At 45.6% G+C, this 20,578-nt stretch overlaps 2 protein-coding genes across 2 annotated transcripts; both read right to left on the bottom strand.

Moving 5' to 3' along the window:
* Positions 1–1,158: 1,158 nt before the first annotated feature.
* On the bottom strand, positions 1,159–10,272 carry LOC310958545 (arylsulfatase B-like; the record flags this gene model as incomplete). The annotated part of the gene is made up of 9 exons (XM_083929522.1): positions 1,159–1,415; positions 1,794–1,925; positions 2,323–2,393; positions 2,737–2,980; positions 3,709–3,916; positions 8,382–8,572; positions 8,671–8,857; positions 9,837–10,060; positions 10,182–10,272. The coding sequence occupies 9 exons, from the start codon at positions 10,270–10,272 to the stop codon at positions 1,159–1,161; spliced, it is 1,605 nt and encodes a 534-aa protein (XP_083785648.1).
* Positions 10,273–11,390: 1,118 nt separating this feature from the next.
* Positions 11,391–19,871, bottom strand: arsb (arylsulfatase B). The gene is made up of 8 exons (XM_083930396.1): positions 19,399–19,871; positions 17,217–17,403; positions 16,928–17,118; positions 16,173–16,380; positions 15,479–15,722; positions 14,505–14,575; positions 13,989–14,120; positions 11,391–12,574 (listed from the first exon to the last, which is right to left on the bottom strand). Exons 1-8 carry the CDS (start codon positions 19,657–19,659, stop codon positions 12,318–12,320), a joined length of 1,551 nt encoding a protein of 516 aa, XP_083786522.1. The 5' UTR covers positions 19,660–19,871; the 3' UTR covers positions 11,391–12,317.
* Positions 19,872–20,578: the final 707 nt, after the last annotated feature.

The raw sequence follows: 20,578 nt of genomic DNA, 5'->3' as shown, positions 1-20,578 counted from the left end.
TGGACCCTGTTTTAGAGACCTTGGTCTGTGTGGACCCTGTGTTAGAGACCTTGGCCTTTGTGGACCCTGTGTTAGTGACCTTGGTCTGTGTGGACCCTGTGTTAGAGACCTTGGCCTTTGTGGACCCTGTGTTAGTGACCTTGGCCTGTGTGGACCCTGTGTTAGTGACCTTGGCCTGTGTGGACCCTGTTTTAGAGACCTTGGCCTATGTGGACCCTGTGTTAGAGACCTTGTGATGAGAGAAGTCCAGAGAGGGATTGTAATGTCCAAGGCATGTTTTGTTTGGTCTAAAGACGTCACCCAACCAAGGCTTCGCTTGTTCCTCCTCTAAATGGCTGAGCACCAGTGGGCTCGGGGTCAGTCCTGCTAAACTCTGAGCCTTGTGAGAAAGCAGGGGTGAACGTATTTTTGTCTGCAGAAGAAAATACTTCGTCAAAATAAACCACAGAGAAAAAGCTGATCCGGTTTATTGATCTTTATTGAAGAAATCCATTTCCACAACACCAACTTCCCACCAACGACTGCCACTCTAACGACGGTCGAGCACAAAGGGTTCCAGTGACATCATCGGCCATGTGAGAGGTTAAATACCTGGATCTCACACCATATAGTTGGACCAGTCCCAGCCTGGTCCTGGTCCTGGTCCAGTCCCAGCCTGGTCCTGGTCCTGGTCCAGTCCCAGCCTGGTCAGATGCGTACATGACCTGATGAAGCCTCTTGGATGAGAGGTGAAACGTCTTCCTAGACAAATAACCAAGTCCAGTTGCTTTTGACTGAAATTGCTTTGAGGATATCTTAACACACTTTACATATAGAGCTTTTCAAAGATGTAAACATAAACATTCTAAATGTGTCCTGATTTATTTCCTGTTGCAGTGAATGTGAATGACATCTACTGACAGGAAGTTAACAAGGACCACAGCTGTTGTCTAGCAATGGAATTCCCTTAAAAAGGTCTTCAGCTCTACAGCAGACTATGGCTTTTTTATGATTTACAGACCCAACAATTCCTCCATGAGCAGCAGCAAGTTCACATCTATATATTTATCCAGCAATCTGAAACAGCATGATTATCACACAGGTGCTTCTTTGGCCGGACACAGTCAGTGGTGTATGAAGTTCTCACATGTTATACCTGAGTAAAAGGCCAATGGCTGTCTAGGCCCAGGGTCTCCAGGCTCCACTGGGGCCCGGGTCACATCTGGGGTCTACATCAGGGAAGATGATCGGTGCAGCATGTTTCTGGTATTGTTGGAGCCTGCTGAGGAGATGATCCACTACTGTGGGGTAGAGAGCGGATACTTCGTTCCTCTCCTCTGGATCTTTTTCAACGTCAAACAGCATCACAGACTTCAGCTCGGAGGGGCTCGAATGGGAGCTGTTGTGTCCGGGTCTTGGGAACCAACGGCCACAACCTGGAGGAAATAAAGATGAAGTACAGTGGTGGAAAGTAACTAAGTACATTTACACTATACTTGTACTGTGTAAATGTACTGTACAGTATCAAAAATGTGTTTTTTTCTTCTTTCCTCTCTCATTAATAATCTCATACCCCTCAGATTTATCTCATGATCTGTCACTATATAAACTTTAACTTTGGATACTTTAAGTACATTTTGCTGATACTAACTTTCACTTTCACTTAGGATAATGAATGCAGGAGTATTGTTACTTGAAAGGATCTGAATCCTTCTTCCACCACTGATAAGCAGAGATAAGAAGTGAGCGTGTTTCTGATGTGTGTCTGATTTACAGACTAAACATGTCATTACTGGCTGACAGAAGATACTGACCCGGGTAGCCAGTCAGCAGCTTCCAGTTGGAGGATCGAATGGCAGCGTGAAAGGACACATTGAAGTCAGAGTTGGCCCAGGAGCCTCCGCTGACCCCCTGATCCGAAGTTAACTGACGATGGGTGCCAGGACCTGCAGAGAGAGAGCAGAGGACAGAGCGGATCATGGAGGTCATCCATCTTTAAAAAGTATGTGTAAAACTCAAAACCTGCTGATTAAGACGATATTAAACTACCGCTGGATACAAAACGACCTCTGTGGACGTCTATGTAAACCACACCAGTGGGCAGACTGGCACCAACATGTCTGTGCATACCTGGTAATCAAGTGAAGGTGTCAAAATAAATATACCAATAAGAAAAGACCTCTTTTTGTGCCGTAAAATCAACACTTCGAAACAATCCTTTCCTTTAAGATCAGACATTGTTCGTTTTTGTATATGTATGCATGTAATTGTTGTATGCATGAAGGTCATCGATTATCTAAACCCAGTCCTACTGAGAAATACTGAAGTGAAACGTGAACTTACATGGAGAGATGTCGACAAACCGAGGGTCGATGTTGTGCAGCAGCTCCAGCCTTGGTGAGGGGAACCCTTTGCTGTGAGATAAAAGAAGTGTTACCCTTAAAAACATATGGATACACACCACACACACACGCACACGCACACACACAACACCATGTCCGACTCGTGTACTGTAAAATCCACTGGGTTCTGGCACCTAAAGAAGGAGAATATTAGAAAAATATTGGCTGAGGGAGACAGAGGAGTGAGAGCTGGAGTGAGAGACCTTGAGGGGGAATGAAGAAAGGATCGGAAAGAGGCACAAAGAGAGGGCAGGCTGTCAAAGTTAAGAGCTGGTATCACTCACACTGTAAACTCTGACCTGCCACCCCAAGAATCAAGTCCCAGATGTGTGAAAACATATTCACAGTTACTCACCTGATTGAGTTCCACACGTTGAATCCGTCCAGCGGCTTCGTGCCGTTGGTGCTCCCTCCAGCCAGGCCGACAAGTGTTGGCAGCCAATCAGAGATGTGCATGAGTTCGTGGCTGACGGTTCCGGGTTGCTTCAGCAGCGGGCTGGCGACGAATCCGACTCCTCGGATCCCTCCTTCCCACAGTGTCTGCTTCCTCCCTCGCAGAGGCCAGTTGCTGGCACCGTTAATTGGCTGACCTCCGTTATCTTGGGGACACAATGTCACGACACAAGGAGGCAGAGATAGATGAGGGATTTTATAAATATGAAGAGAAAGGCACAAAGATGAGATCCGGGGAGAAAACAAACCAATGTTTAAACGCACCAAAATGCGTACTTCCAGTGAAATGACACATATTCAACATTCTGGTAAACTATATGTAACACATTGCAGTCAGTAACTCAAAAGCAGGACAAAAAGAGCATCACTGTGAAACAGAACGCGGCACAGTAAGTGATTATCTTGTTTTCATAATCGTTGGAAATTAAAAATTTAAATGACAGATATCACCCATCTGTTTTAATGTGCCTCCCTCGTGACCATGTTGTGCAATAAGACGTGTTATCGAACCATCTGATGCTTCAACTCAACAACCTGACACCTGAACATCTTTGAACCCTAGAAAACTGGCTGTGATGCTCAAATAAAGTGTGCTTTTGAGTCTGCAGATATAAAATGTAATTGCTCTGTTCTCGACACTCCCTGCTTAAGTTTCCATCCTGGCACGCTCTAAAAAGAGTCAGATGGAGACAGAAAATATCCCACAGGCCTTCACCTGATTATCCTATTTGTGTGCAAACCAAAACGTGTTCTTTCCTCGTAGGTTTCGACTGAAATGTCGGACGTGAACTCTAATAAAGTCAGACGATCCAGTGCTTCGTTGATGTGCAGCATTTTCTTACATCTTCAGCATCTCAGTGCACAAAAATCCCACCTGTTGAGAACACCAGGATGGTGTTGTTCCAAAGTCCTCCCTGCTGCAAAGCCAGAGTGATGTTTCCCACCGCCTCATCCATGGCCGACACCATGCCGGCATACTGCCTGCGCTTGGGATCCTTGATGAAACTGTAGGGGGCCACGTAGCGCTCGGGCACCTGCAGGGGGCCATGGACCGCTTGCAACGGCACATAGAGGAAGAGCGGCTGAAACATAAAGAGAACAGCGTGTAAAGACTTTCCTCTGAGACTTACTGTTTAAACAGCAGTGGTGGCGGCAGCTCTCAGTACAAATACAACATCAGAAACACTGCTTTTCACGTAGGAGTCCTCTATGGTTTGGTTCATCTCTTCTCTTTCTAGGTGGCACATTACTAAAGTTCATGACATGATTCTGATCGGATACACAACTCTCTATTGGTCTTCAGTGGCAGTTTGACTTAGGCTACAGCTTACATGTGCATTTATCCTCACATTAGAAATAAACAAGTTTACTGTTACGTTAATATCAAAAATTAAACGTACACTGCTGTATATAGACCTTTTAAAGTTGTAAACGTAAACATTCTAAATGTATCCATGTTTGATTCCTGGTGCAGTGAATGAGGACCAAATGGAAGAGGCCAATGAGCGTAAGCGATCCTCACAAAGAGGATATTGGGGCAGAAGCGCAGTGGATGTCTTTACTGTTCCAAGAAGGAGGTAGACGACTACCTCTCCAACACCCTCCGCGATCCAGACAGAGAGCGAGAGCTAGGACCACAGAGAGCCCTCCTGGATGTACCAGCCCCTCAGGTGGAGTTTAACACCTCAGAACCCACCTGGAAGGAAGTCCAGGAGGTGGTAACAACTGCAAGAGCAAGCTCTGCTCCAGGTCCCAGCCAAGTGCCTTACAAGGTATACAAGCGCTGTCCAAACCTCCTCAGAATCCTGTGGAACCTGCTGCGGGTGATTTGGCGCAGAGGAAAACATCCCAGAGGAGAATTCCAGATCCATCTCACTTCTCAGTGTGGAGGGAAAGATCTTCTTTAGACTCCTCGCCAGAAGGATGACGGACTTCCTCCTGAAGAACAAGTACGTGGACACCTCAGTACAGAAGAAGGGCATTCCCGGAGTGCCCGGTTGTCTGGAACATACCGGAGTAGTCACGCAGCCGATCAGGAAGGCACAAGAGGGGATTGGAGACCTGGCGGTGCTTTGGCTCGACCTGGCCAATGCATATGGGTCCATCCCCCATAAGCTTGTGGAAACCACCCTGGACCGTCACCACATTCCCTGCAAAATCAAGGACCTCATCCTGAACTACTGAGAGTTACATCAGGGAATGTAACATCTGACTGGCATCGGCTCGAGAAAGGGATCATAACTGGCTGTACGATCTCAGTTATCCTGTTCGCCCTTGCCATGAATATGTTGGCAAAAGCAGCTGAAAGTGAGAAAGAGTGTAGAGGCCCCTTGTCTAAGTCTGGAGTTCGGCAACCCCCCATTCGTGCCTTTATGGACGACCTGACGGTAACCACCACATCAGTGCCAGGGTGCAGGTGGATCCTACAGGGCCTGGAGAAGTTAATCCGCTGGGCTAGGATGAGCTTTAAACCAACAAAATCCAGGTCCATGGTCCTGAAGCGGGGAAAAGTGGTGGACAAGTTTCGCTTCCTTGTTGATGGAACAACCATACCATCGATCACTTAGAAACCAGTCACAAGCTTGGGAAAGACTTTTGATTGTAGCCTCAGAGACACAGCTTCCATCCAAGCAATCATCACAAAGCTGGAAGCTTGGTTGTCCACTGTAGACAAGTCTGGCCTACCCGGCAGGTTCAAGGCATGGCTGTACCAGCATGGCATTCTTCCCCGTATCCTTTGGCCTTTGTTGGTTTACGAGGTGACTATGTCCACGGTAGAATCCCTGGAGAGAAAGATCAGTTCCTACCTCAAAAGATGGCTGGGTCTGCCACGCAGTCTCACAAGTGCAGCAATGTGCGGCAGTAGTAACAAACTCCAGTTTCCTTTCAGCAGCCTGGAGGAGGAATTCAGGGTCTCTTGTACGAGAGAGGCACTAGTCTACCGAGACTCCAGCGAAACCAGAGTGGCATCAGCAGGCATTGTGGTTCGAACAGGCAGGAAGTTCAAAGCTCAAGAGGGGCTGGAGCGGGCAGAGTCTCGACTGAGACACAAGGCCTTGGTCGGCACGGTGGCAATCGGGCGAGCAGGGCTGGGTGCCATCCCGCAGCCACGGTACGACAGGGCCCGGGGCAAGGAAAGGCAGGACCTCGTCTTGAAGGAGGTGCGGGCAGGTGTTGAGGATGTGAGGACCAGTAGGATGGTGAACATGCGGCAGCAGGGGGCATCAACGAGGTGGGAAGGAGCGCTGGAGAGGAAGCTGACCTGGAATGACATCTGGAAAGCAGAGCCCCAGCGCATTAAGTTCATGGTCCAAGCTGTCTATGATGTGCTACCAAGCCCAGCCAACCTGCATGTTTGGGGGAAGAGCGAATCTCCAACCTGCCCTCACTGTCCGGGAAGAGGCACGCTGGAGCACATCATGAGCAGCTGCCCTGTAGCTCTTGGAGAAGGTCGTTACCGCAGGAGACACGACCAGGTGCTGAAGGCAGTGGCCGAGACCATCCCCAGTGCAGTGGCTAACAACAAACAGGCCAGCAGCCGGAAGTCAATTCCATTTGTGACAGCTGGAGAAAAGCCACGCTCAAAGCACACACCATCGTCCGGCCTTCTCTCCTCGGCATCAGAATGGGAGCTGCGAGTTGACTTGGGCAGGCAGCTCAAGTTCCCAGAATGTGTAACAGCAACTTCATGGAGACCAGACCTGGTTCTGACATCTGTCTCTTCAAAGCAAGTCCTCTTATTGGAACTGACAGTCCCTTGGGAGGACCGAATGGAAGAGGCCAATGAGCGTAAGCTGCTCAAATACCAAAAGCTCATCGAAGACTGCCGGAGGAGAGGCTGGAAAGCCCGCTGCGAGCCAATACAGGTGGCATGTCGGGGCTTTGCTGCACGCTCCCTGTGCAGGGCCTACAACCTTCTTGGCATCTCGGGTGCTGCTAGGAGGATAGCCGTCAAGTCCGCCACAGAGGCTGCAGAGAGAGCCTCCAGGTGGATCTGGGTTAAAAGGTCCGAAAAGTGGGCCAACGCTGCTGGGGCACAAGCCGGGGATTGATCACCCAGGCTGGGTCGCCTTAGGGAGGGTGTCTGATGTTGAGAGACCCGGACCTGACAGGAAGTTAACAAGGACCCAGGCTGTTGCCTAGCAATGAAAAAGTCTATAGAATAAAAAGCAAATACACATAGACATACTGTTGTATCTTAAACAATAATACACCCACGGGTCGTTTTAGGGGTACAGAATTAAAGTATTGCTTTTCCATAAAAAAATATTTAGTCTGAATTATTCATTCATTCATTCATTCATCTTCAACCGCTTATCCCTGTCGGGGTCGCGGGGGGCTGGAGCCGATCTAAGCTGACATCGGGCGTTAGGCGGGGTACACCCTGGGCAGGACGCCAGTCTATCGCAGGACACATAGAGACGTACAGAGACAGACAACCATTCACACCTACGGGCAAGTTTAGAGTCATCGATTTAAAAAAAACCTCCCGGGTCTGAGACAAGCCCCCCCCACAGCGACTTTTTGGTTGATCCAATCAGGAAGTGCCTAAAATGGCAGTTTTCTGAGTGTCCACTAGGGGCAGGTTTCATAACAGAGCAGTTTCTCATTGACCCCCATGTTAAACAGGCCGTTTTCACAGCATCATTAAACCTGTTTAAGGCCTGGTACAAAAGAACATTCTACTCCCTGTGTTTAGGTCATATCTCCATGACAACACTGAGTGGAGTGAATTTTTTTTTGTTTATTTTATTGGAGGTTAAAGTTTATGAATAATTAGGGGCGTGGCCTCTTGAGTGACAGCTAGCCTCTGGCCCTCACTTCTCCTCGGAGGTAAACGTCAGCCAGGTGGACGTATCACCCTCCACACAACGTCACATACATGCCCTTTTTTGGTCAGAGGAAATGAGGCGGAGTCAAAGTCTGACAAGATGGAGACTCCCGTAGGCGAGGACGATTGGATCAGGTTGAGAGAACGGAGAGGCTACGTCCATTTTTCATGGTCTATGGTTTGAAAATGACTTTCTGTCCCGTTCTGTTTCCATGGTAGCAGTCAATAGCGTTGGGCGTTGCTGGTTGCCAGCGTTGTCTGTTGTCGGGTGCAGCTACTGTAGGCTGGCACTGGGTGAAATGGAGTTTGCCAATTCTGCAGCTGCTTTACCAGAGACGGGCAAAAACCAGAGTCAATATAGGCCAAGCATTCACTCCATGGACTGAGAGAAAAGAGTTCAACGGCATTAAAACACACGCCCACATGGCTACTGGCACTTCTCCTTGATCGATAATTGTATAAAAACAGTTAAACTTATCAGAACAATACAATCAGAGGCAACTTTTGTTTGCACAATCTGTTGTTTTTATGGTGCGATATGCGGGAGGGGAGGGGTTCAAACAGACTCCGCTCTGCTGTAGGCTACTGGGCAACGAACCTGAAAATGAAAATGTCCAGTTTATTCCGATTTATTCTCATATATTCCCATATAGTCCTGTTAAATCCAATACGTGTGTGTGTGTGTGTGTGTGTGTGTGTGTACGTGTATGTGTCACCTTGTCAGAGTTGTGTTTCTTAATGATGCTGGAGGCTCTCTGGCTGTACATCTCAGTAGAATAAACGCCTTTGTATCCAGTGGCGACCTCTTCTCCTTCTCGCAGGTCCAACGCACAGCGAGTCAGTTTTTGAGCAGGGATGGGACTGCAGTGAACATGAGTGAAGTAATCCTCACTGCCTATCAGGTATCCTGGAGCACGCATGAACCCACATATAAATATATAGGAATATCTGTATCATATTAGGAATGAAACTGCACCTGTAGTTGCATCTTTATCCTTAATATACCAAAGAATGTGTCGAAGCCCCGGCGTGTGGGCAGGCAGTCCTTCTTGTACAAGCCCAGGTGCCACTTTCCCACCATGTGTGTGGCGTACCCCGCCTCCTTCATCAGCTGGGGCAGCAGTTTCTCATCCAGTGGCACACAGTTGGGCTGACAGGGCCAGATGATCTGGTGCTGCATGCCTGTGTGGATCTGAGGAGGACATTTAAACACAAACACGACATTCTGAAATAAATGCATTTTATGTTGAAAATGCCACAAAGCAACATTTCCACCACTGTCCAAATGAACGTTTTTTTCCCTGGATAGTTCTTCTCACTACAAATATTTGGTCTGGGGATCTGCTGCGTTCACACAGCAGGCTACTGGTCCCGAGCGGGCCCTGAAGGCATCATTTTTAGTTACATACCACATTGCTCTGCGAAAAAATTTCACACAATCGGAGAAGATTTGCTTTTACCAACAACCGAAAACGATCTTAAAGTTGATGTGTGATATATTTTGTGGCATTATCGGTGGGTTTGAAGAGGGGGTCCCCGACTAGGAGCTAATGCTGTTTTGGGGTGCCTGGTCTAGGCCACACAGATACTTATCAAACTTATCACAAAGTTTTTTTTCATGTATTATCATTTCAGGCTGATATATAAGAAACTGACTATTTCAAAAGGGTGTGATGACTTTCTATAGGCACTGTATCACAGAGTTGTTTCAGTTACTGGCTGATCCCATCCCGGGCAATGTAATCAATCTTGTTGAGCTTGTTTTTTCTCATTGCTGAGCACCATGCTCTTATATTATATGATACAATGATATTCAATGTCAACATGCTTTCAGTCAGGCTACTGTTTGCTATTTCAAATGTGTGTGTGTTTCAAGCATGTGTTGGCGAACCCCAAAGCTCAACCCAAAAGGAAGTATACAGAAAAAGTCAAATACAAATATGAATATGAAATAAATTTTAAATTTACTATTAGTATCCAACAAATATACGTTTGATATTACTATTAAATAAATATTAGTTTAATATATATATATATTTATATATATATACCCAGGTTAAAAATAATTAAATAAATTAATAAAGTATCCAAACACCTCCTCCACCTCTGTGTCCCTGTGTCACCTCTCCAAACACAGCCGGGCAGCAGGCAGCAGGAGGCGGGTCTCTCACCTGGTATCTCCCGGTCATGAGCTGGCTTCTGGAGGGAGTACAGATCGGCTGAACATAGTAGTTCTCCAGACGGACTCCTCCGGCGGACAGCTTGTCCAGGTTTGGGGTGCTGATCTCGGAGCCGTGGTAACCGACATCATTCCAACCAAAGTCATCTGCCAGGATGAACACGACGTGGGGCTGCCGAGCCGCTGAAACCCCGGGGGAACTAACCACAAACACGGCTACGATGAGTAGGGATGTCGTGATGAGCAATACAAAAATTAATCGCAAGCATTTCAATGAGCTCGGAAACTTTGCCTGCCGCAGTAATTCCCATTTCTCCTCGTGTGTCTCCATCGAGACCTGTGGTGAAGAGTGTATGAGAGGAGGCAGCACTGGTCGAACCCCTCTCCCCTGCAATGCAAGCGATCCTGTTGAGCTTGTTTGTGTTCATTGCTGAGCACCATGCTCCCATATTAAATGTCACCATGCTTTCAGTCAGGCTTTGCTATTTCAAATATGTGCTTCTGTTTTAAAGCCTGGACCCATTGCATAAATATTAGTTTACTATTGGTATCAAACAAAAACCGGTATTATACCAACATAGACAGCACACCTGTGGCTTGTTTTTGACCACTGTTTAAGGGTCTTTTTAAAAGTGTAAACTTTCAAAAGTTACCAGCCAACCGGAATTTCCACTAGCCAATTTTTTTCTGGTGAAACTAAGAGAAATTGTAAGGGCCGCATGTGAACATTTGATCATTTTATTAACATGTTGGCATGAAAAACATATATCAAGTACAAAACAACAGTATATAAACAAAGTGCAAACATTTCATTCAAAGCTCGGGATCTGTATATCTATATCTTTCTATATCTAGAATTCTATCTATCTACCTATTATTTTATCTATATATCTATCTATCTATTATTTTATCTATCTACCTATCTATCTATTGTTGGCATCGTCGGTCGGTGTGAAACGGCTGGGATGAGGATCACATCTCTAAATCTGAGGCCGTGGCTCTCAGCAGGAAACCGGTGGATTGCTAACTCCAGGTAGGGAATGAGTCCTGACCCCAAGTGAAGGACTTCAAGGACCTTGGGATCTTGTTCAAGAGTGAGGGGACGATGGAGCGTGAGTTTGGCCGGAGAATCGGAGCAGCGGGGGCGGTGTGACAGTCGCTCTACCGTTGTGACGAAAAGAGAGCTGAGGAAGGCAAAGCTCTGGATCTACCGCTCAGTCCTGGTTCCTACCCTCACCTGTGGTCATGAAAGCTGGGTCAGGACCCAAAGAACCAGGTCGCGGGTACAAGCAGCTGAAATGGGTTTCCTCAGGAGGGGGGCTGGAGTCTCCCTTAGAGAGAGGGGGAGAAGTTCAGCATCCATGAGGAACTCGGAGTAGAGCGTTGAAAGGAGCCAGTTGAGGTGGTTCAGGATCATCTAGTAAGGATGAACCCTGGGCGCCTCCCTAGGGAGGTGTTCCAGGCACGTCCAGCTGGGAGGAGGCCTCTGGGAAGACCCAGGACCAGGTGGAGAGATTAGATCTCCACACTGGCCTGGGAACGCCTCAGGATCCCCCAGTTAGAGCTGGTTAATGTGGCCCGGGAAAGGGAAGTTTGGGGTCCCTGCTAAAGCTGCTGCCCCCGCGACCCGACCCCGGATAAGAGGCTGAAGATGAGATGAGATATCCATCTATCTCTCTACCTATTATTTTAGCTATTTATTTCATCTACAATATACACACAGAAAGTGCAAACATTTAATTTCAAGCTTGGGGTGTATCTCTACCTTACATCCAGGTTCCTGTTTCTCTCCTGATGACTTCAGGCGCTCTCATGGTCCTTTACTGCCTCGACTCTAAAATGACTAGCTTCCTCAAGGAAAATGTTTCTTTTGCGTACATGCAGCAGTCCTGAAAAAACACGACGACATATTTGTGATCAAACACAACTCCCTCCTCCTTAGTCATTTAGTTTAATCTGAACTTTTATCTTTGCTAACGTTAGCTAACTCCCTCCTCCTTAGTCATTTAGTTTAATCTGAACTTTTATCTTTGCTAACGTTAGCTAACTCCCTCCTCCTTAGTCTTTTAGTTTAATCTGAACTTTTATCTTTGCTAACGTTAGCTAACTCCCTCCTCCTTAGTCTTTTAGTTTAATCTGAACTTTTGTCTTTGCTAACGTTAGCTAACTCCCTCCTCCTTAGTCATTTAGTTTAATCTGAACTTTTGTCTTTGCTAACGTTGGCTAACTCCCTCTTCTTTAGTCATTTAGTTTAATCTGAACTTTTGTCTTTGCTAACGTTAGCTAACTCCCTCCTCCTTAGTCATTTAGTTTAATCTGAACTTTTGTCTTTGCTAACGTTAGCTAACTTCCCTCCTCTTTAGTCATTTAGTGTAATGACTATTTTGAGCATGTGGTTCAGTTAACTAACTAATAAGTTACCCGTAAGAAAATTACTTTACAGTTTAAACTAAATCCCGTGGCCAATGGCAGTCTACGCCCAGGGTCCCCAGGCTCCACTGGGGCCCGGGTCACATCTGGGGTCTTCATCGGGGAAGATGATCGGCGCAGCATGTTTCTGGTATTTTTGGAGCCTGCTGAGGAGATGATCCACTACTGTGGGGTGGAGAGCGGATACTTCATTCCTCTCCTCTGGATCTTTTTCGACGTCAAACAGCATCACAGACTTCAGCTCGGAGGGGCTCGAATGGGAGCTGTTGTGCCCGGGCCGCGGGAACCAGAAGCCACAACCTGGAGGAAATAAAGATGAAGGACATAAGAGGCAGTGGTGGAAAGTAACTAAGTACATTTACACAAGTACTGTACTTGTTTACTTCACGACCTGTCGCTGCATATAACAAGTACTTTCATTCATCATCATCTTCCCAAACTGGTTGTCCCTGACGGGTTCGCGGGGGGCTGGATCCAAGCAGACATTGGGCGTGAGGAGGGGTACACCCTGGACAGGACGCCAGTGGAGCAAACTCCACACAGGAGGGCCCCAGGAACCCTCTTGCTGTGAGGCACCAGTGCCAGCCACCACACGCCCATAACAAGAACTTTGGATACTTTAAGTCAATTTTGCTGATATTAACTTTCACTTAGTATTTTGAATGCAGGACTTTGTTACAGCAGAGTATTGTTACTTAAAGGATCTGGATCCTTCTTCCACCACTGACAAGCCGAGATAAGAAGTGAGCGTGTTTCTGTGTGTCTGATTTATATACTCCAGGACTGTGGCCCCCCAACGGAAAATCTTAGGAGCGCAACCAGAAACTGTAGGGGGACACACTGTACATCAATAATAGATGCAGAAATTTCAACGTGCTGTTTTAAATTCAGTCAAGTTTTTCTTGTGCTCTTTTGAAAATGCAACATAGAAGGTAAACCGATAGCACCATCACTGTCATGACAGCACAATATAAAAAAATATACCATACATTCAGAATAAGGGGCGCGACGAGAGGATACACGACATTGATATCTTAAAATTTCACTATTTTCTTCACGGTGGGGGGTTTTAGCAGAGAGATGCGATGGTGCTGCAGGTGTATTTGCATAGTACTTGGGTTAGCCGCGGTGTAGCCCACGGTACTCACGGAGGTAAAGTATCGCCGTCTAAGAGAGACCTGCGCCCCCCAGGCGCGGGGCCTGACAGCATACGGCATTGATCTGCGAGAGCAAGATAAGCAACGGTGTGACGACCGTCGCTCACTCATCTCACAGAACAGATACGTTTCCATTTTATTAAGCAGATCGACTCACACCCGAGTTTTCTCCCGCTGTATATGTGTTTGAACACAGTATGATCCGTATCGACATTGACTTAGCAGCTCAGTTCGTGAGGCACCAGAAATAAAGTCAAGGAACCAGTTAAACACTGATCCCATGGAGCCGACATGGAAACTATTTTGGTTTAGTAAATTTCTGCTGTCACTCAGAGGCCGTCTGTCGCTGACACTGATTATCACTTGTAGCCTGATATTACAGAAGCCCCAGAGGGTGTTATGTGTTTGTGTTACGGTGCTGACGGCACTATCTTCTTAGAGTACTAACATATTGTTCCTGTCTTATCTGTCACTCTGTTGCTGTTTAATCACTTACATATTGATACGGAGAGCCCTGTACTAAAACATGTCATTACTGGTCGACAGAAGATACTGACCCGGGTAGCCAGTCAGCAGCTTCCAGTTGGAGAATCGAATGGCAGCGTGAAAGGACACGTTGAAGTCAGAGTTGGCCCAGGAACCTCCGCTGACCCCCTGATCCGAAGTTAACCGACGATGGGTGCCAGGACCTGCAGAGAGAGAGCAGAGGACAGAGCGGATCATGGAGGTCATCCATCTTTAAAAAGTATGTGTAAAACTCAAAACCTGCTGATTAAGACGATATTAAACTACCACTGGATACAAAACGACCTCTGTGGACGTCTATGTAAACCACACCAGTGGGCAGACTGGCACCAACATGTCTGTGCATTAAATCAAGTGAAGGTGTCAAGATAAATATACCAATAAGAAAGACCGTAAAATCAAGAGAGCACTTCAAAACAATCCTTTCCTTTAAGATCAGACATTGTTCGTTTTTGTATATGTATGCATGTAATTGTTGTATGCATGAAGGTCATCGATTATCTAAACCCAGTCCTACTGAGAAATACTGAAGTGAAACGTGAACTTACATGGAGAGATGTCGACAAACCGAGGGTCGATGTTGTGCAGCAGCTCCAGCCTTGGTGAGGGGAACCCTTTGCTGTGAGATGAAAGAAGTGTTACCCTTAAAAACATATGGATACATTACCAATACACACACACACACACACAACACCATGTCCAGCTCGTGTACTTTGGAACAAAGAAAGGGTGTTGCTCCCAGTTTAAGCGGGAAAATATATGCATCTCATTATATCCAGGCCGCACCTTGGAACTGGACGTAAGGAGCAGATCCAAGCTGCCTCAGTCTCAGTCTCCGTCTTCAAGTCTTGTCTTAGTTTGTGTTGTTTCAGCCCTTTTTCTTGTTTTGTCTTGTCTTCAGGTTCGGCCTGTCCAATCTATGGTACAGTCTTTTATTTTGTAACATCTATCTAGTTTAACTTTGTCTTTACCTTTTACATGTAACTTTCTGCCTGACTTCGTTTCAAAGAAGTTCAGTGTTTTATTTGATCAAAATCTTTTTATTAATCAGTCAAACGTCGTTTTAAGTTAGCGCTCGCGTTCTTGTGAACAAGCTCACCCTTTAGTTAAAACTTAAGTTACCCTTTAGGTTTATATTAAATCCAGTGTTCGCCAGGAGCTTGAAAGTGACCAAATGACTCTCTCATCCACCTATCTCAAGCTGTCCCTGTGGAAGAATCCAGAAAGACTCTTTTTGGCTTAATGCTGAAGATTTATGGATGACAATGAAGTAACCCTCGATGCTGAACATCCGTTGCCACGGTGCAGCGTCCCCTATTGGGAGGCTGTCGTGTGCCGCCCTGTTGGACTGCCGGTCCACTCTTTGGCCTCTGACGATCTGTACGGCCAGCCTGCACCTCGTGAGAGACCCGGTGTTCTGCACATCTGGAAACTGCTCTGGAGCTGTGAAACACATCTCCTTCCACTTGAATTCCCTCTTCAAACCTTACTTTTCCAGTTCTTCTCCTACAGAGTTCCTCACCTGATTGAGTTCCACACGTTGAATCCGTCGAGCGGCTTCGTGCCGTTGGTGCTCCCTCCAGCCAGGCCGACAAGTGTTGGCAGCCAATCAGAGATGTGCATGAGTTCGTGGCTGACGGTTCCGGGTTGCTTCAGCAGCGGGCTGGCGACGAATCCGACTCCTCGGATCCCTCCTTCCCACAGCGACCACTTCCTCCCTCGCAGAGGCCAGTTGCTGCCACTGTACAACGTTTGTCCTCCGTTGTCTTGGGGACAAAATGTCACGACACAAGGATCAGTTTTAATGTGCCTCCCTCGTGACCATGTTGTGCAATAAGCCGTGTTATCGAACCCTCTGATGCTTCAACTCAACAACTTGACACCTGAACATCTTTGAACCCTAGAAAACTGGCTTTGATGCTCAAATAAAGTGTGCTTTTGAGTCTGCAGATATAAAATGAAATTGCTCTTTACTCGACACTCCCTGGTTAAGTTTCCATCCTGGCACGCTCTAAAAAGAGTCAGATGGAGACAGAAAATATCCCACAGGCCTTCACCTGATTATCCTATTTGTGTGCAAACCAAAACGTGTTCTTTCCTTGTAGGTTTCCACTGAAATGTCGGACATGAACTCTAATAAAGTCAGACGATCCAGTGCTTCGGTGATGTGCAGCATTTTCTTACATCTTCAGCATCTCAGTGCACAAAAAACACACCTGTTGAGAACACCAGGATGGTGTTGTTCCAAAGTCCTCCCTGCTGCAAAGCCAGAGTGATGTTTCCCACCGCCTCATCCATGGCCGACACCATGCCGGCATACTGCCTGCGCTTGGGATCCTTGATGAAACTGTAGGGGGCCACGTAGCGCTCGGGCACCTGCAGGGGGCTATGGACCGCTTGCAACGGCACATAGAGGAAGAGCGGCTGAAACATAAAGAGAACAGCATCCTTGTAAACTTCCTATCAGCAGATGTCATTCACACACATTGCAACAGGAAATAAACGAGACGCATTGAGAATGTTTCTCTTATATCTTTGAAAAGGTCTATACAGAATAATCAGCAAATACATGTAGATATACCGTTGTACCTGGAAATAAACTATATTGTATAAAGAATAACAGCTGAGCAAATGCATATAAATATACTCTGTGCAACATATGCTTAACATAAGACTTTGCACAGATGCACACATGGTGAAATGTGATGGAAGAACGTGTGCATGGATCCCCAAAATGTCCAGTTTATTCCCATATTTTACTGTCATTTCCCAGATATTCCTATTAATTCCCATAAAAACCCAGGAGCTGACATGTAGTCCTGTTGATTCAGATTTAGTCCTGTTAACTTCCATAACGTAATTTTCCTTATTCCCATTTATGCTGATTATTTCCCACGGAAAGTTTCCAAATCTTCATGGACACTTTCCACTCTTGTAACCCTAAGCGCGCGTGTGTGTGTGTGTGTGTCACCTTGTCAGAGCTGTGTTTCTTAATGATGCTGGAGGCTCTCTGGCTGAACATCTCAGTAGAATAAACGCCTTTGTATCCGGTGGCGACCTCTTCTCCTTCTCGCAGGTCCAACGCACAGCGAGTCAGGTTGAGAGCAGGGATGGGACTGCAGCGGACATGAGTGAAGTAATCCTCACTGCCCGTCAGGTATCCTGGAGCACACATGAACCCACATATAAATATATAGGAATATCTGTATCATATTAGGAATTAAACTGCACCTGTAGTTGCATCTTTATCCTTAATATACCAAAGAATGTGTCGAAGCCCCGGCGTGTGGGCAGGCAGTCCTTCTTGTACATGCCCAGGTGCCACTTTCCCACCATGTGTGTGGCGTACCCCGCCTCCTTCATCAGCTGGGGCAGCAGTTTCTCATCCAGAGGCACACAATAGGGCTGACAGGGCCAGATGAGCTCGTGCTGCATGCCTGTGTGGATCTGAGGAGGACGTTAAAACACAAAAAAGATATTAGGAAATAAATGCATTTTGTGTTGAAAGTGGCACAAAGCAACACGCAAGAATAGCCGAGGAGGAAGTTTCAAAATAAAGTTCTGTTTTCCACCTCTGTCCAAATTAGAGTTTCTTCCCCTGGAAAGTTCTTCTCAACACGAATAGTTCATGCCCTGGAGTTTACTCGTCACCATGATGCAGTGGAGGCTCCTTTAGTATGAAGGACTCTCACTGTAGTCGACCACTAAACATTCCTACAACAACCAAAATCATTCGCACTTCTTTTTCTTTCAGGACGACTTTTTTTTAGTGAATGCTGGTTAGACACAGGACGATTACGATGATCCTGGCCTAAATAAGTGCATCACAGATAGGACACACACATTTTTAAAGTCTTGTCATGTTCTCCCCGTGTCTGCATGGGTTTCCTCCGGTTTCCTCCCACAGTCCAAAGACGTGCAGGTGTTCGGTTCATTGATGACTCTAAATCACCCGTAGGTGTGAATGGTTGTCTGTCTCTGTTCGTCTCTATGAGTCCTGTGATAGACTGGCGTCCTGCCCAGGGTGTACCCCGCCTCACGCCCAATGTCAGCTGGGATCGGCTCCAGCACCCCCCGCAACCCCCACCCCGGGATAAGCAGTTGAAGATGAATGAATGATGATGTGTTTTCGTTACAGTGGAGCGTTCCTTTGTACAGCTCTGTCTACAAAGTTGTTTCTGTGACTTGCCGATCCCCTTCCCTGCAATGCAATCAATCTTGCAGAGCTTGTTCTTGTTCTTTGTTGCCGCCGCAGTCTTCTTATATTAAATAATAAAATACTATTTCAAGTATGTGGTACTTAACTCAAAAGCTCGTCAACTTCCCAACTGTTTTGTTCTAAAGCCTGAAGCCAAAAGGAGGTATACAAGTCTAGTTTTCTCTCAGAACATTTAAATAACGATATAAAACAAATATAAGTTAGTGTAGTATTGCTACTTTTACTTAAATAAAGTGTAAATCACAGCTGTCAGTGGATAGTCACCAGCCACATTAGCTAAAACATGTTGGTTCAAGTTTTTGGAGTTCAATATTCAGTGTTTTTACTCAGATATTTGGAGTCCCTACTGAATCCAACGTCCCCCACAGCTCTTTTTTGATATTCAACTTGAAGATTACCTTCTACCAAGCAGCTAATCAACATGTATCGGACACACTCATTCATTCATTCATTCATCTTCAACCGCTTGTCCCTGTCGGGGTCGCTGGAGCCGATCCCAGCTGACATCGGGCGTGAGGCGGGGTCCACCCTGGACAGGACGCCAGTCTATCACAGGACACATAGAGACGAACAGAGACAGACAACCATTCACACCTACGGGTGATTTAGAGTCATCAATGAACCGAACATGTGCATATCTTTTGGATTGTACACACAAGGAAGGCCCCCCCACAGCAACCTTTGTCTTGTTCGTGTTGTCTATCCTGGTTTTCCTTGGTTGTTATGGTGAGTTTTATATATATAAATAATATATATATATATACACATAAACTAATACATATACATATATATATATATATACATACACATATATGTATTAGCTTATGCTGTGTTTAAACACATTATTTTTGTATATAGGAATATGTTGATTATCATATTGCTGATAATGTAAACTGTAAACCAAATAATAATAATAATAATAATAATAATAATAATAATATGATAATGACTTTATATATGACTAACTGGAAGGTAAAAAAGTGGGGTAAAAATATAGAAAGAAATCTTCACCTGTATTATACAAACAGAAGTGTAAATAATGATAAATAAAAACTTTAATTTTAGTATAATATTTATATTAAACAAATATTAGTTTCTAACCCAGATTAAAAAAAATGAAATATAAATAAATAAAGTATCCGAACACCTCCTCCACCTCTGTGTCCCCGTGTCAGCTCTCCAAACACAGCCGGGCAGCAGGCAGCAGGAGGCGGGTCTCTCACCTGGTATCTCCCGGTCATGAGCTGGCTTCTGGAGGGAGTACAGATCGGCTGAACATAGTAGTTCTCCAGACGGACTCCTCCGGCGGACAGCTTGTCCAGGTTTGGGGTGCTGATCTCGGAGCCGTGGTAACCGACATCATTCCAACCCAAGTCATCTGCCAGGATGAACACGACGTGGGGCTGCCGAGCCGCTGAAACCCCGGGGGAACTAACCACAAACACGGCTACGAGGAGCGGATAAGCCCACTGGGTTTTATCCATCGTCCGTTTCTTCGCTGGTCGAACTGACGTCAGTTTGTCAAAGTAACGTTCGAGAAGAACGTCCGTTAAGTTCAATTTAACGGTAAAAGACAAACAAACATGGCGGATATGAGGCTTAGATAACCGGTTATCCTAACTTAATGTCGTCATTGTAATAATAATAAAAAATAATTCACTAATTTATAAAAGTTACAGCCAGGTCTAAGGTTATAAACTCGTCTTCTTGTTACTTCCGTGTACCGCAGATTGAAAACAGTCGCCTCGACTGCGGCAGCCAATCAGAGCGCTGGGAAATCAGCCAATCAGACGAGATGACTGGAAAATCAGCCAATCAGGTGAATGTATGAACTCCCAGTTAGGAAATTACATTCAATGTATTTCTATGGGACAATAATATAATAATATAATATATGGGTAAATAAAATAATATATGGGTAAATAATATAATAATATCATATATAATAATAATATACATCACAACGCTAAGGGTCAAAAGAAGTAAAAGCAGAAGTTGGCTAATACTGATACTATCAAACAGCTGAAGCTTGATTAGAAGCAGAGCATTTAAAGTTTTTAACCTCTTTTAACCTTGTTTGATAGACTTTATAACAAGCATTAGACTCATGTGTGTTACAGCAGGGAGACACCAAGAGAGACTTTATAATTCTCTTTATAATTCATCTCCCCCCAGTCAGGTAAGGAACAGTGGAGACACTGTGTCCTGAGAAAATGTCACTTTGTCACTTTATACCATCACTGCATCACTTTATTCAGTTGTACTTTATTCAGTTGTACTGTCACTTACTTCAGTAAGTAATGCTGCTATACGACACTGTCACTTTATACCACCACTACATCACTTTATCTATTTATTAATGGTTTCCTGTAACTATCTGCTGATATACTTACTGTGCTTTAG

This window comes from Echiichthys vipera (assembly GCF_963691815.1).
Source record: "Echiichthys vipera genome assembly, chromosome: 16".
NCBI classification, from domain to species: domain Eukaryota; kingdom Metazoa; phylum Chordata; class Actinopteri; order Perciformes; family Trachinidae; genus Echiichthys; species Echiichthys vipera.
This window is presented reverse-complemented; position numbering and strand designations above follow the sequence as displayed.